Here is a 17,090-nt window from a genome sequence, read left to right on the forward strand (position 1 = left end):
TTGGAAGATGAGATAGTCTCCTCAGCTGTACTTTTACAACCTTTTCAACAGAGTGATGAGACGGAGGTTCCTTAGGCTGGGGACGCCTACCTGCTGGTCCCTTAAAACGTTGTGCTTTGGGATCGACTCTGATGGCTTGCGGCCCCAAAGCGTCGAGATTCACTCACACAGTTTCATAAAGTAGGCAAGGAAGGTGCTTCTGTGCAGAACCCTGCCTCAGTTTCCAGGTCCCAGTACATGAGAGTCAAGAAAAGAAGTTCATCAGCGTGGCCGAAGGAACGGAAACTCGGAGGGGGCAGTTCTGAGGCTGGCTATAGAAACACATGATCTGGGTTAATACACCCACCAAGGGATGGGGGCCTACCGGGGTGGCCAGGAGTTAGGAAAATGGTTTCGTTCCAGACGACATAGGTGGGAGCTAGAAATGTCCTGGTAGCTGGGGACACGTTCCCACCGATAGGCTTCAGTCCCCAAATATTGTTTGTATTCGCTTACTTTCTTATTCTTGACTTTATCCCCTTGTTCTCCGTAGATGGAAGCAGAATTGGAGCGTTTCCATAAGCAGAACACGCAGCTGGAGCTGAACATCACGGAACTGTGGCAGAAACTAAGAGCCACTGATCAGGAGATGCGCAGAGAGAGACAGAAGGTGTGAGGATTTTCAGAGTCTGGCGGATCTTGGATTTAGGATCTGGCACCTGTCTGCAAGGGGCAGCTGGCTTCTGAGAGACGGCGCCAGCCCATTGCTAAGATACGTTCCCATTTTAACTCTCCCCTCACTTGCTCACAGCCCTGCCTGGTTTCAGGCCCATGCAAATCTACATGACTGAGACTAAGATGACTTTGGGTGAAGTGCTCAAAGGGAGCGGGCCCGGTTTCATAAGGATGCTTGCAGCATTGGCTTGTTTGGCCCGGGGAAGGAATATGCTCGAGAGGTCATTGTAGTCCGTGGCAAAAGGTTTTGACTACCAAAAGAAGGAAAGAAACAAACAAAAAACACGCTGAGGCAAGGAGGGCCTCGGAAATTGTCTAGTCCAGTCTCTTTAGGTAATAAATAAGGTAGATAAGGCCAGAGAGATGAGAAGGTTAAGAAAAGTCACCCGGTGCCCATAGCTAAGTGGTGTACTGAGAGTCAGCCCTGGGAAGGAACTAGGTCTTCTGGTCCCGGGCTGGGACGTGGCTGCACCGCCACTCCCTAGCACAGGGCACCCCATCGTGTTTGTGGAATCAGATGGATTTTTCTCCGTTCCCCACATGAAGCACCGACTCTGGGCTAGGTGACAGTAGAAGCCACAGAGCAACCAACGTGACACAGGTCCTGCCCTTTACAACCCGAACAGGTTGCTAGGGGATCTGCGGTGTGTGCATATTAATTGTAATGCAAGATGAAGGGTTATGATAGCTGAACAAAGGGCCGTGGGAGCGAAGAGGGAGGAGAGACCCTCCAGGTCAGGGGTAGAGGAGGATGGGTATCAGCGAGAGGAGGGTGGGAGAACGAGCCTCTGGCCCAAGTTTGCAGCTGGACCGATCTGCCCAATCTGGTCAAGTTTCCACTACTCGCCCACAGCAGCCCTCCTGACTGTCTGGAAGAATAAACCCTGGGTGAGCTAAGAAGGGGGACATGGGAGCTCTGGCCCAAGGACCACTAGAGAGAAGCAATACGATCCGTCTTGGCTCAGGAAGGAATCGGGTGACCACTCACGCTGCCTTTCATCTTTTAAGGTGTGGTCCTGAAAGGGACCCAGAGGCAATCCAGGAGTTGGCCGTGCGGCCTTTTAAACATGAGGCTGTCCAGGCAGCCGCCCCCGAGTTTTAGCACGTCTGTCTTTCGGCTACACACCTGCCTAGGTGTCTGTGTCCACTGCGGGCCCTGGCGGTCAACTGTTGAGTCCCAGATGAGGTGTCTTTTGTCTTCCTGCTGCCATGTGCCTCTGCCTGCGCCCTTGCCCGCTCCCTGCAGAGCCCCTGTGGTGCCAGACTAAGTTCTTCTGATTGCAGGAGCGGGACCTGGAGGCGCTGGTCAGACGGTTTAAGACAGACCTTCACAACTGCGTAGCGTACATCCAGGAACCCCGGCTCCTGAAGGAGAAGGTCCGAGCTCTCTTCGAGAAGTACGTGCAGCGGGCAGACATGGTGAGCTCTGCCTCCCTTTCCCCAACCCCCCTTCTCTCCCGGGTCCCCGCTCTCTCCTTAAGAAGCCCGGCTGGCCCATCAGGTGGAGATCGCAGGGCTGAACACGGACCTGCAGCAGGAGTACGCCCGTCAGCGGGAGCACCTGGAGAGAAACCTGGCCACTCTCAGGAAAAAGGTGGTCAAGGAGAGTGAGCTGCGCCGCACCGATTATGTCCGCATCATGCAGGTACCTGCGCATCCCCCAGATGTAGCTTTCTCTACACCTTTCTCTTTGAGCCCTCTCCTCTGACCTCCCGGAGCCTGACCTGGCTGTGACCATGGCCAAGAGCCTCTCCATGTTTTTTCTAGGTGTTTCCATGCCCACCCCTACCCCGCCAATACCCGTTCACTTCTATCACCCTTCCCCCCGACCACTTCACCAGGCACCCGTTCCTTTTTTCCACCCCTCTTTATCCAAAGTGTTCTTGTGTCCTGCACCCCCCACCCCTGCCCCACTCCGGCCCTCCATCCAGCTCTCCAGAGTCACTCTCTCCTCTTTTCTGTGGTTTCCAACTCTTATTTCACCTGATTTTCCTTTGCTGCTTTTTATTCTGCTGCTTGTATTTCGAGACACACCCATCTTCACACCTCTTCTACCTTTTCTGGGCCTCAGGTCCCTTCCCTTATCTCTTGGGTCCGAAGCCAACCACACCCACCTCTCGTGTTGGCCTCACTGTGTCTACACCCACCTCCCCGGGGATCCTTCGTCAGGCTCTCCAGAGAGCCTGACCCCATTACTGCCGCCTCCACTGATCAGCACTGCCGATCAGGATTCTTCTGCCAGATTTCTGTTTGAGTATCAGTATCGTCTGAGGCAATTAATGCGATTTAATATCAAAAGAGAACATCAGAATCACATTTATAAGGCACGTACTTTTTTATGTTTATATTGCTTTAATGCCATAATTAAAATACCGGGATGGGGATGGGCCGCAGATTGAAACAAACCAGTTCCCAGCTCAGCCAGTCCTGCACTGTGATTCAGGCCGGTGGGACCCAGGCGTGGTGGGTCTGTGCCGTCCATCCCACAACCAGCCCCTGACACCATCAGACCACTGTCCTGCTCCTGGCCGCGAGAGCGTTTAGAAGCCCGGAGAGAGGAGCGCATCCATTTGGTGGCACCCTTTTGGCACCAGCAGCTGGTGCACTGAGCCCTGGCTGGCGGTGTCAAGGCCCCCCAGGCATGGAGAGCCCACTGGAGCCCCGGAGTGCAGCATGCTGGGCAGTGGGACCAGGGCGACTACAGGAGCAGGTGACAGCCGGTGGCGTCGCTGTGCCTTCGTCTGCGCCCTGCCAGCAGAGCACAGGCCTGAAGGGTTCTCCAGGGGTGGGGTCCCTCTCTCCACGCCAAGCGGATTTGGGTAAAGCAAATGTCAGTCCCTGGAGAAGGAAAAGGAAAGTGAAGACCACAGGCCAGCCAGGCAGAGGGTGCAAGCATTGGCACGAGGCCACTCAGGTCAGGCATAGGTCTTTGGCTCCCAGGTACCCCAGAGGCCACGTGCCCGCTCCTGTGAAGCAGGGTGAGATGGTAGAAGGGGCAAGGAGACACAGCAGGGCCCCTGCCCAGCCCTACTGCTCCCTGAGGGCTGGTGGAGGGAGCCAACAGCCAGGGGAATCCCCAGAAGAGTGTTTTCTGGAGCAGCATGGTAAACTCGTGTGCTGTGGAGCCCTGTGGACCATAAACATACCCCAGGTAACTGCATGGAGCAAGACAGGATCAGCAGGCAGGGTTCTGGGTCCCCACCCCTTAACCAAGGAGACTCCTTGCTTATCATAGTGGGCTCTGGGTCAGAGTTTGTTTGGAAGAAAGGAAGGGAAGGAGGGTGGAAAGAAAAGAAAGGAAAGCAAAGGAGAGGAGAAAAGAGGGAGAAGGAGAGAGAGGAAGGAAGGAAGGAAGGAAGGAAGGGAGGGAGGGAGGGAGGAAGGAAGGAAGGAAGGAAGGAAGGAAGGAAGGAAGGGAGACAGACTTTGAAAGCTACTCTTTTTACTTACAAAAATTGTTTCCTTCTTTGATCTTAAGTTGAAGGAGAGGGTCCAGGCCAGGACCAGGCAAGGTGTCAGGGCAAGAGAAACAAGAATGGACACTGTCTAAACCCGGTTCATCCTGCCTCAACCACTCTTACTGGGAGACTTTGGGGGAATTCCTTAACTTCTCCAGGAACCTCCTTTCCTGTCTATCAAATGGGGAAGAAAGTACCAGCCTCAGCGAGTTACTGCGAGGACTGAATGAGAGAACTAATGTAAAGCATTAGGCACTGGCCTGGTATGGAATAGGTGCTCCAAAATGCTGTCTCCCTTCCTGTCCTCCAACCTAAAGACCTACTGAAGAACCAAGGCAGAAATCAGTGGGAGAGCCTGGAAGGCCATCACAGCTTGGACCAGGCAGGTGGCCTGGGGACCTGATGCCTTGCTCTGTGTTGGTAAGGACCTGTATCCGCAGGTACCAAGGCCCTGGGGCTTCAGTCCAAAGAGGTCAAGGAAGGCCAAGGCAGATACTCATTAGAAAACGCAGAAAATGAGGTCACTGTCTCATTTATGTGTTCATACAGGAGAGCAGGGCCTCTCCACTCGTTCTCCAGCATGCTTGCCGATAAGAAAATAAGAGTTGCTTTGAATACAAACAACTGGGACACACATTCATTCAGGACACAATATTGAGGGCTTCTTACGCGCCACACTCTGTGCCGGCCATGGAAGATTCCAAGATGAATGGGGTAGTACGCCTGCCCTCAGCAGTTCGTGGTAGGAAACTGAAACCAGATACAGATAAGCACTGCTAGGATGGTATATCCAGTGCTGTGTGCCCCTCACAGAGGCAGGCTTCAATTAGGGGAAGAGGCATTTGAGCTGTGCCTTGAACAGGAAGTAGAAACAGCAGGGAGCAAGTGGGGGGAAGAGGCTTCCAGGCAGACAGAACACCTGAGAACAGACAGGGAAGAGTGAGGCCTGTGGGGTGTCTGGGGACCCGGGCGTCCAGACCCTCCTTTATTGCAGAACACCGGGGCAAGAAGAAAAAGCCCACTGGAGAGTGAGTAGCTTAGGGTCCCCGGAGAGGGCTTTCCTTGCCACACCAAGAAGCAGCAAGTTTATCTTAGAAGCAGTTGCCACCCAAGGTTGAAGCAGGTAGCGGGGTAGGCAGGGTGGACAGGCTGCTGGCCCAAGGCAGGAGGCGGGGCACCCCATTTGGAGATGACTGTCTGTTCAGCGGAGATGAGAAGACCTCAGAAGGGGTAAGTTGTGATATCAAAAAACAACTCAGAGTAGAAGTGGGATGTGAGAGGAAGACTGAAAGAGGAGCAGAGAGATGCCTCATCTGGGCGGTTAGGCAGATGTCTGCCCCACCAACTGTGGGTTCCGGAAGGACACCACTGACGCAGGGCTTCCGAGGCCACGGAGCACATCTGTTGCGTGCTGCTTCCACACAGGCAGGCCCTGCCAACATAGGTAAGGCCAGTAGGGGGTGCTATAGGTATTCCCTTCCTTCTCCTTTCTGGGCCGAAGGCTCCGTCAGGGTCAGTTCCTGCCAGGGCTCTCTGTGTAGCTCCTTTGTTTAGAAGGTTGTCTATAGAAATGGACTTAGCATTCCCTAGCCAGTCACTCTTACAGACCCCAAGACCTGGCATGTGATGGACGCCAGGTCACATTTTTCCCGCAGCAGAGGAGCTGGGTGGGGGGCTGGAGGGTTGGAGGGGCTTTTGTCGGTGGTCCTGACCAAGGAGGGATCAAGAACAGAAGACTCAGCAAACCTGTTGCGTCCACATTTTAAACTCACACAGCTACCCAAGGCATATACAGTGGACCTCAGTGTGATCTCTGGATTCTCCAGAACACAGACCACCCCAGAAAGCACTTTAGGGAGCCCAACTTGTACTTTTTGAGGGCTCCCATGGTCGTCATCCGACGTGAGGTGTTGGAATGGGGTGACGTCCATGACAGGTGGAAAGGAGTGTCCGGGAGACAACAGTTGTAGAGGAGCAAGCACTCAGAGGCAGACACGACCAGATTCAAATGCCAGCTCTACTACCACTGAAGCACTGCCTCGGCCTCAGTTTCCTCATAGGGAAATGAGTCTAATAACACCTTCTTCGTAAGGTTGTCCTGGGGATTAGATGAGTTATTGCATGCAAAATGTTTGCCGTGGTGCAGGGATCCGGTCACCTCTTGAAGTTATGATTTCTCTTGTTACCAGCAGCAGCAGCATCCAGCATTTACTGCCCCGAATCCTGCTTGCTCCCTCTTGGTTCCAGGCCTGAAACAGTCTTCTCTCTCTCCCCCACCTCCCCAGGAAGTCCTTCTCCCACTGGGTGTGCGCCCCTCTTCAGACTCTCATGGCCTCTCTAAGCATTGCATCCAAGCTGGACCTCCTTTGCCCGGCACAGCGACCAGTGCATAGTAGGCTTTCAGAGTCAGTGAATGAATGAACGAGTGAAAACAATGAGTGAACAGAATGGGGAACCGGGCTGCATTAACTCATGGGTCTTGATCACACTCTAGTGGGAACTGGGTCTTATCCTAAAGGCCCATTAGGGTGGCAGGCATCATGGAGGCAGTGGGTTAGAAACAGGCATTCACACCAAAAAGTACTGGGAGCCAAGTCCCAAGCAGGACTGTCAAGGATGGGGGGGGGGGGGGAGAGACACTAGGGCAAGGCTCCACTTGGGGCCATTATGGTAATGGAGGGGAGAGATGCTGAGAGCTGGGTTACAAATGGACAGCAAGAAAGGTGAACACGAGATCCAGTTCAGACACAGAATTGACAGGACTTAGTGATAAAATGGATGAATATGATGCAGAAGTACCTCAAGACCTGGCCAGAGAGGACTGGACAAATGGTACCTTCAGTCTCTAATCTTCAATCTGATTACTGTTACTTTGCCGAATGAGGCAAGAGAAGGGAAAGCTAAGTGATGCCCATGAAGTAGGGGAGTGGACAGAGCCCCGAGCCAGAGGAAGTTTGCCTGAGTTCCCTGAGGGCCCTCCTGTGTCTCCCGTCTGTCTCTTCTCCCCTACACAACCTTTACCCCCTGGTTTGTAATTTCCTTGTTAGTAAGAATCTCATCTTATTCGGCTTGATATTGCTGCATTAGTTATTCATTTGCTATCCGTTCCACAAATATTTATTGAGCGCCTCTTACGTGCAAGGTAGGGTCCAAGGTCTTGGAACCAAATACATACATATTTAATCGATCACGTCATGACAGAAAGTCAGCGCAGAGAGGTTTCAGGGGAGGAAACTGGCAGAGAGTTTTGCTGGAGAGCATCTGGAAAGGAAGTGTGGGAGATTCATCACTAAAGCCTGGGTTGGTTAAAATAGTAAAAGATCAGATGGAGAAATCTGCTGACTTTATAGAAAAAAAGGCACAAAGCCCAGCCTGAAAACGAGGGATCAGCAATAATTGGGCATCTCATCCAAGAGGGAGAGAATTTTTTTTTTTTTTAACGAGGAATACTGAAATTAAGTGATATACTGAAAATCTGAAGGTATATCTGACATGCTCAGATAAAGGGGCTCTGGAGGGAAAGAATATGTTAGGGTCTCCCCAGTTCAGGCCCTGCTCCCACTTGGGCTCCACAGGCATATCCCCGTAACAAAAAAGTGGTTGTCATGGCTCACAGACAATAGTGCTTGGGGTCACCCTGTTTTCTGGGCTGACTCCATGCTTACCGCTATGGAGACAGCGTCCAAAGTGGTGGTTGTTCCTGGCACAGGTCCGTTTTATGTGGCCTGCATTGGCCTTTTTTGGCATTCCAACCCTCAGTGGCCTTGCTACCCATGGATTGCCTGGCCCTCAGGCCAGCCGCAGCCTCTCTTAGGAGCTGGCTCCAAACTTAGAATCTCAGGATCAGCCCCAAGTCTACCGAGTCAGAAGCCACATTTAACAGGATCCTTAAGTGATTCGTTTGCACTGTCACATGAGAGGCACTGCTGAAGACAAGCCGAGCAAAGAGTACTCTTAAAAGCAAAGTAGCCAGTCCCTCTCTGGACCCATGATGACAAGGACATCTCCATGGAGCCGCCCTCGATGCCCTCAGGCTGAGTGTGAAAAGGAAGGCAGATTTGAGGTGTGAGGAGGAAAGAGAGAAGAGACTGCTTGGTCCCAGGTGCAGAGCGCTCACCACAGGCCCCCAGCAGGTTCCACATCCTCACTCCTCTGCACCCGCCTCTCACTTTGTGTCCGGGATACAGAACCACCGCAGGTCCCCCCACACCAGCCGTGTCCTACTTCTGTGCCTTTCTCTTGCTGCTCCAGTTGTGTGCGACCCCCTCTACCCTCTCCTTGGTAGCTCCTTCAAGCCTCAGCCCAGGGGTCAATTCCTAGGACTCTGCCCTGGTCATTCAGGCAGAGCTCTGTGCCCCACCCCTCCATTGCATCAAGGTGGCTGCCACGCTCAATTACGCCTAGATCCCCCGCTAAGCCCTAAGCTCCTCAAGAGCAGAGGCCAGGTCTTAACTTTCTGTATACCTCAGATCAGCACAGTGCAGCATAGTAAGTACTCAGTAAATATTGGATGGATGGATGGATGGATGGATGGATGGATGGATGGATATTTGTCAAACACAAGAGAAGTGAACTATCAATGGATATAGCAAATGTTAATTATTCATTTGCTTTTCTGTGCTCCTCAGTAAACAGTGTGCTGCTGAAGGCAAAAACCATTTCTTATTTCTATCTTCATCCCAGGGCCATAGCAAATACCATATAAATTTAGGTTCAACAAGGGTGCCTGGGTGGCTCAGTCAGTTAAGCGGCTGGCTCTTGGTTTTGGCTCAGGTCATGATCTCACAGTTTCGTGGGTTCGAGCCCTTATCAGGCTCCGCACGGACACTGCAGAGCCTTTTGGGATTCTCTGTCTCCCTCTCTCTGCCCCTCCCTCACTCACACTGTGTTTGTCTCTCTCTCTCTCTCTCAAAAACAAAAAAAACAAACAAAAAAAAAACTTTAAAAAAAAAGTGTAGATTCAACAAATGAATGGGGAAAGATGAATAAAGGATAGCACAGTATTTTAAGAGCTCAGAGTTCTGGAGCCAGACTGTCCGAGTCAGAATCCTGGCTCTGCCACCTGCTCTCTATGTAATTTGGGCACATTACATAACCTCTCTATGCCTCAGTTTCCTCTTCTATAAAATTGTGATTATAATAGAATCTCTTCATAGGGTTATTATGATACTTCAATGCATTTAAATTCATATGAAGTGCTTAGAAAAGCATCGTTGATGCTGGAAAGGGTCTAGATGCAGGCCCTGGGCCCATTCATCACTCATCCATCCATACTCACTCTCTCTTCTTTCTTTTCTACAGGAAAATGTCTCCCTGATCAAGGAGATCAATGAGCTCCGTAGGGAGCTGAAGTTCACCCGCTCCCAAGTCTATGACCTTGAAGCAGCTTTGAAACTGACCAAGAAAATCCGACCACAAGATGTTCCAGAGACAGGTAACGTCACCAGTGGCCAAGGGAGATGAACTTGGGAATCAAGGGACCAATGGCAGCCACAAGCAGATCTCCGTTTGGCTTCTACAGCTGCCTGTCCACAGTGTCCTCCTGTATCAGGTCACATCTACCCCATGGCCTACTGGGAACCTCTCTATGCCGCACACCTGCTGTCCAAAAGATCTTTGAGGCCCTTGCCACATTCAAACATGTGCACAACCAAAATCCTTGGGGTTAGTTCTGGTTTTAGAATTCAGAATCTTTCCAATTTTAGAAAGAGCTTACTATCTACTGCATATTATATAACATCCCTAGAGGAGTCTGAGGCAGGTCCCTGAAATCAAACACATTCGTATTTCTGTAGTGAAACATGAATATTCACACTGAACTTCATAAATTTTAAAATGTTCTACATATTTAGAGCTTTTGGCGCTTGAGAATTGCAGATAAGGGATTGTGGACCTGTACAGTTAAAATAAAGACAAGAAGAAATATTAGAAACTACTTAAATGGAAAGAGGAAAGAATGACATTAGAAATGTTAAATGAGTTAATTACTGCAATCATATCCTAAAGTTCCTCTGAATTTCTGACAGCTGAGGCAAAAAGAGAAACAAAGAAATATGAGAGTTTACGTAGTCCTCATTTATGGCAAAAGAAGGTTTTTGGCTTTTTTCCTAGGGAAGACAAACCTTACATTTTGTAAGAAACTTATCACATGGATCCTTATAAAACGGATGTTGAATAACACAATGGACAGCCTTTAACTGTAGGTCTTCAGACAATAAGAAATCATTCTTCACAGGGCGCCTGGGTGGCTCAGTCAGTGAGACATCTGATGTTGGCTCAGGTCACGATCTCACAGGTCACGAGTTCAAGCCCCGCATCAGATTCTGTGCTGACAGCTCAGAGCCTGGAGCCTGCTTCGGATTCTGTGTCTCCCTCTCTCTCTGACCCTCCCCCACTCATGCGCTCTTTCTCTCTCTCTCTCTCTCTCTCTCTCTCTCTCTCTCTCTCTCTCTCTCTCTCAAAAATAACAAACATAAAATTTTTTTTAAATCATTCTTCAGGTATGCATTTCTTATCTGGACAGTTGATAAAAACCAAGAGTATAAGGCATTTCTATGGAAAATTAAGTCAATGCAGTTCAAGTATATTGTTTTCTGGTGGCTTACACTCAGGAATAGAGCTTAGAAACCTAAGCTCAGTGAATGGACACCTCCCATGGCTGTGGACTGAGTCTCTCCAATGTCAGTCACCTCGTGTACTGTGGCCACCTAAGAGGTTATCGCTGGGAGAAGGTGACTCAAGGACACGCAAGAACCCCCTGTACCATTTTTGTAATTTCTTGGCAGTCTTAAACTATCACAAAATTATACATATAATTGTGTTGTCTCATCTGCCCTTTTTGTTAGAGCCAAGGAGATAGTTGAGACAAGAGTAAACTCTCTGAGTAGCACCTGAAGTGGCAATATCAGGTCTAAAAAACTGACATGACAGCACAGTATGTGTTACAAAGTCTAAGATACTTCTTAGAGATGAAACCATGACCTCACGGTTCACGGGTTCAAGCCCCATGTCGGGTCAGAGAGAGGGAGACACAGAATCTGAAGCAGGCTCCAGGCTCTGAGCTGTCAGCACAGAGCCCGACATGGGGCTTGAACCCGTGAACCGTGAGGTCATGACCTGAGCAGAAGTCAGACGCTCAACTGACTGAGCCACCCAGGCGCCCCTGTGAAGCTTCTGTTTAAAAAATATTTCAAATATGCCCAAGCATCCTAGCAAACAATCAACTGGGACCTCCTCAGGATACTGTCTGATATAGCCAAGTCTTATTACTATTGTGGAAATTTTCAGACATATGCAAAAAAAAATGAGAGACAAGCCTAATGAATTCCCATGAATCCATTCCCTGACTTCAACAAGTATCAGCTCCTGCCACTCTGGCTTCATCGGGATCCATAGTTCCCAGTTACTGCTATTTCCTCTCACATCACCTTGGATTATTCTGAAACAAACCCAACATCATATCATCTGTGTGATACAGTTTTACTCAAGGAAGATTTCATTTGTAACAGTTGAAGACAAGTATTACCAACTGTCTGATTTGATCATGAAGAACCTGTCTGACTTCTAATTTTGAACATGGGCCTCCAAGACAAGTCAGCTCAAGATATGCATGCTCAAGTTGTTTAAGACTGACCAATTCAGTTAGTTTTTAAGAACTCTATCTGAACAGGACACGTTCCCATCCCCAAACCACTTTTTTAGCTTTAGCAGCATTTATATTAAGTTTTCATTCACATAACAATGAACTAGCAGGTCTAATAGACAAACCTGCATGCTTTTCAATTACTAAAACCACATAATTAGAACTTCTAAATAAAGATGGCTCATTAGAAACCTACTAAAATGGCATAAGTAAGCCATAAGATCAAAGAAAACACAAAAGGAAAGAGATAACAAAATTTTGAAAGCTGGAAAACAGATAGATGAGTGGTAACTGACTTCATAGACTTGTAAGCCAGAAGTGGGGAACCTAAAAGAAACGTAATGTACATCACAGAACCCCACGAAGGCTCAGGAATTAGCAGAAGCAGGTATCTCAGGAAATGGGGGTAAAGGTATGACTGAAAAGGAGGGAGTCTTTAAGAAGCTGTTAGATCTACCTGGTATCCAATACAGTGGCTAAAAAGTAGATGGATCAGGTCCATCATCATTAAGTTCTTAAAGACCAAAGAACAGAAGAAAAAATCCTTCAAGCTTCTAAAGAGGATAGAGGGAGGTTTCGTGCAAAAGATAAAAAATTCCAGTTGCAGGATACAAAATCAGTACACAAAAATCGGTCGCATTTTTATACACTAACAATGAGCAATCCAAGAAGGAAATTAAGAAAACAGTTGCATTTATATTAACATCAAAAAGCATAAAATACTCAGGAATAAACTTAACCAAGCAGGCAAAAGATCTGTTCACTGAAAACTGCAAAACATTGCTGAAAAAATTAGGTCACCAGTAAATGGAAAAACACCTCCTGTTTGGAAGATTCAGTATTGCTAAGCTGTCAATACTACCCAAAGCAATCTGCTGATAGTACAATCGCTGTCTCAATGATATTTCTTTGCAGAAATAGAAAATCCATTCTAAAATTCATATGGAATCTCAAGGTATCCCAAACAGCCAAAACCATTTTGGAAAAGAAGAACAAAATTGGAGGTCTCACACCTCCTGATTTCAAAACTTACTGCAAACTATAGTAGTCAAAACAGTGTGGTACTGGCATAAAGACAGACTTACAGACCAATGGAATAGAGTAGAGAGCCCAGAAATAAACCCTCACATAGATGGTCAAATTATTTTCATCAGGCATGCCAAGACCACTCAATGGGGAAAGGACAATTTTTTCAGCAAATGGTGCTGGGAAAACAGGATACCCACGTGCAAAAAAAAGAAGAAGAAAAAAAAAAGGAAGTTGGACCCTTACTTTATATCATATACAAAAATTAACTCAAAATGGACCAAAGACCTAAATGTAAGAGCTAAAACTATAAAATTCATAGAAGAAATGTAGGCGAAAAGCTTTATGACATTGGATCTGGCAATGACTTCTTAAATATGACATCAAAAGCACAGGCAACAAAAGGAAAAATAAATACATTGGACTACATCAAAATTTAAAACTTTCATGCATCAAAGAACACTATCAGCAAGCGTGAAAAAGCAATCCACACAATGGGAGAAAAATACTTGCAAGTCATATATCTGATAAAGGACTGATACCTAGAATAAATAAAGAACTCCTACAACTGAATAATAACCACAAAAAACTTTTTTTAACGAGCAAAAGACTTGAATAGATATTTATCCAAAGAAAATACATAAATGTCTAATAAGCATATGAAACGATGCTCAACATTACAAATCATTAGAAATATGCAAATTGAAACCACAATGAGATGCTACTTCAGGTCCATTATGATGCTTACTATCAAACAACAAGTGTTGGTGAGGATGTTGAGAGGGAAAGGAAGGAAGGGAGGGAGGGAAAAAGGAAGAAATGGATTCAAATCAATATAGAATGAATTGGGAGGGGCACCTGGGTGGCTCAGTCGGTTGAGTGTCCGACTTCGGCTCAGGTCATGATCTCACAGTCTGTGAGTTCAAGCCCCGCATTGGGCTCTGTGCTGATGGCTCAGAGCCTGGAGCCTGCTTCCGATTCTGTGTCTCCCTCTCTCTCTGCCCCTTCCCTGCTCATGCTCTGTCTCTCTCTGTCTCAAAAATAAATAAAAACATTAAAAAAAAAAAAGAATGAATTGGGAAACTATAGGCTAACTAGAGGGGGAAACCTACCGCACAGAGGGAGATATATGAGATTAGTATCTGTCAGTCTTAGCTCTAGATGAAGGAAAGGAAAAACAAGAGAAAAGATCTCACCCTGAGAACTCCTAAACAAAAGCCCAAACTCAGGCAGGTTTAAGTCCAGAATTTACACATAATTTACAAGGTTGCTCAAAGCAACCTTGGCTGAAAGTTTAGTTTAACTTGTAGTGTCCCCAGGCCCCAAGCAGAAGCAAATGCAAATTTTCTATGCAAGAATACATTTTAAACCTAGTTGCCAAAGAATTCCCATAGATAACATTCTAAGGAACATGAACTCACAATAAAAAATCACTAAATACATGAAGAAATAAATCACCATGAGTGAAAAAGTATCAAACAGAATAAAATCAACAAAGATATTTAAGGATATTTAACATGTTTAAAGAAATAAAAGAAATTTGAAAATAAGACAAACTAAGAGTCTCCCAAAATTGGCTAGGTAGATTTGAAAAAGAACCAAAAATACTCCTAGAAATAAAAACTGCAGGTTGTAATTAGACTCAGTGTTCAGACTGAACAATAGGTTAGATATATCTGAAAGGAGACTTTGTGAACTAAAGGAATGAAAAAATGACCCAAATTGCAGCCCAGAGGGACAAAAGGTATAGTTGGGATGGGATAACCCAACTCACGTCCAACTGAAGTGTGAGAAAGAGAGAATGGGGAAAGGCAACAACATGATAAAAGCTGGAGGCTTTTCAGAATTGATGAGAGATGCCAATCATCAGGTCCAGGAAGCCCAGTGGAGCTGAAGCACTATAAATAAAAAGAAATCTGTATCTGAACTATAGAAAACCGAAGACAGAGATATTAAAAGCAGTGAGAGAACAGACAGATTGCATATAAAGACTAACAATTCAATTGATGCATGACTTCCCAGCAGCAACAATGTAAACCGTGTAGACGTTGTGAAATAGTGTCTTCAAAGTGCTAATAGGTAATAACTGCCCCCTAGAGTTATATAACCAGTGAAACAGAAGGAAAAAAAATTTTCCAACAAACAAAAACTGAGAGAATTTGTCACCAATGAAACCTCATTAAAGGAACTTTTAAAGAATATATATCAGGAAAAAAATTACTCCAGAGGGACGTCTGAATGCAAGAAGAAATGATGGGTGAAGAAAAGGTAAATATGTACAGTCTAAACAACTGTATAGAACAATATGAGCAATGTCCAAATTATGAATTGAAACACCAAGATAGAACTAAAATACTGAGCATTTAACAAGGGGGCCCGGAGCTAAAGCATTCTAAGTCTTGCATTGTTTTGCAAGAAGGTAAAGACACTGAGTTACTTTGGACCCTTTGAAGTTGAATGTGCTTGTTAAACTTTTTAGGATAACTATTGAAAAAGAAAGAGAGAGTGTGTATATCTTCCAAACCAGTAAGGGGGGGGGGGGGGTGGAACTAAATTTTGAAAAGACAAAAAAGGAAAGGAAAAAGTGACACAAACATAAAATGCATAGAAATGAGTAGAAATGAATGCAAATGTATTAGTAATCACGTTCTTATTTTTCCATCATTTAAAATCAGAACTTGATCTCCCAAAGGAAGCTTGTGGGCAGGATGCAGAGAGGAGACTGTCCAGCTCTGGTAGATGGCAGGGTCAGAGCAGAGCACAGACCAAGGGGATTTGGGGGGATGTGAGGAGCGAGGTGGGGGTGGGGCCCATGAGGAGAGAGCTAACGACGCACAGCCATGGAGGAGGACAGGAGGGTTTACACACCACAGCACGTGGAAGGACCATCCAAGGAGGACCCTGTAAGACTGAACCGAATCTGATGAGCAGGCAGGTCATTATCAAAGGGATGGGAGAGATTTGGGGCAGTGAAGAGAAGAGACAGGAAAAGCCCAGCCCATGCCCTCAAGATGCTCACAGACCAAGGAAGGAGACAGGGGCCAAAGCCCCACATTGAGCCCACTGAACCATTTTCCATGTGAACTGGTCTCAAGAGGCAGAGCTGCACCCCTGGGAACATTCATGGGACAGTGTCACCCAAATCGGGCATGTTTCTGGAGACAACTGCGTCTGGCAGCCAGCCACCAGCCAGCAGCTATGTCAACCCCGAGCTGTCCTGTACATGTGCAGTACATCCCAGTGTCCAACCTCTGAGGTCCATTGACCTCACCCGGTGACTGCCCAGCCTAGAGGACCTCAAAGCTACCATCTGCATCAAGATCCTTAGAACACCTGGAGAGGCACTGGGGCAAAGAGAGGATGGTGTGGCGAGTGGCAGGGCAGAGTAAGGAAAATGCAAAGTGCTGGCATATTTCCGGGTTCTGTCTGGTGTGTGTCTTCAGAACCGTGGCCTCATGAACACAGGTCTCCCTGGGCAATAAGATGGTAACTGAGTAAGTAGCTGGGCCTAAAGGCCAATGGGAAGGGCATAGAGCTTAGTCCAAAGACTATGCTGGTAACCAGGTTAGAGGGAGCAGGTGGAGAGGGAAACAGAAACTAGGCAGAGGCAAGTGACACAGACAGATGGGCTTGAAGGCCTGGGTGTGCTATGCCTTCCCAGGGATGCTGCTCTCTCAGGGCTAGTCCACAGCTTGACTGACAGGATGGTGATCAGGGTCAACCAGTAGCAACAAGAGGATGAAGGTCAAGAGCTAGAAAAAGAAGAAATAGTAAAAGATCAAGAGCCTGGGAATTGCCAAAAGAAGAAGAGTCAAGGAGCAAAGGCAAAAAGAGAAGGGCCTAGACTTCTCTTGGGAAGAGTGGGATGCGTGGAGCACTCTGAATGCCAGCCCCATCATCAGACCACAGAGAAGTAAGGCGAGGCTGGCCACTGGCCATTGCTGACAGCTTTCTTCTTGAAATGCCCTCTTCCTTGGCTCCCAACAGGTGTCCTTTTCTAGTGTGCAGGAAAGAGGTTGGCAGTGGATAGGAAAGAGACCCCTCTTCTGCTGAGAGAAGCTTGATGGCGGTCAGGGAGTTGGAGACACAGACCGTCAGTGAAGTCGGTGGCAATGTCATCTGTTAAGAGTGGAGAGGACAGGGGCGCCGGGGTGGCTCAGTTGGTTAAGCGTCCAACTCTCAGTTTCAGCTCAGGTCATGATCTCACGGTTTCATGAATTCAAACCACACGTCAGGCTCTGTGCCAACAA

At 47.4% G+C, this 17,090-nt stretch overlaps 1 protein-coding gene across 3 annotated transcripts in view; it reads left to right on the forward strand.

Moving 5' to 3' along the window:
* Positions 1-17,090, forward strand: part of CFAP57 (cilia and flagella associated protein 57) — a 79,678-nt gene that overhangs the window by 50,569 nt on the left and 12,019 nt on the right. For all 3 annotated transcript variants that reach the window (XM_011284678.4, XM_023258585.2, XM_019836828.3), the window contains exons 19-22: positions 533-649; positions 1,999-2,133; positions 2,216-2,359; positions 9,474-9,606. In XM_011284678.4, coding sequence (XP_011282980.4) covers positions 533-649; positions 1,999-2,133; positions 2,216-2,359; positions 9,474-9,606 — 529 coding nt within the window. The remainder of the gene's footprint in view (positions 1-532; positions 650-1,998; positions 2,134-2,215; positions 2,360-9,473; positions 9,607-17,090) is intronic.

The sequence above is a fragment of the Felis catus genome, chromosome C1 (assembly GCF_018350175.1).
Source record: "Felis catus isolate Fca126 chromosome C1, F.catus_Fca126_mat1.0, whole genome shotgun sequence".
Classification (NCBI taxonomy): Eukaryota; Metazoa; Chordata; class Mammalia; order Carnivora; family Felidae; genus Felis; species Felis catus.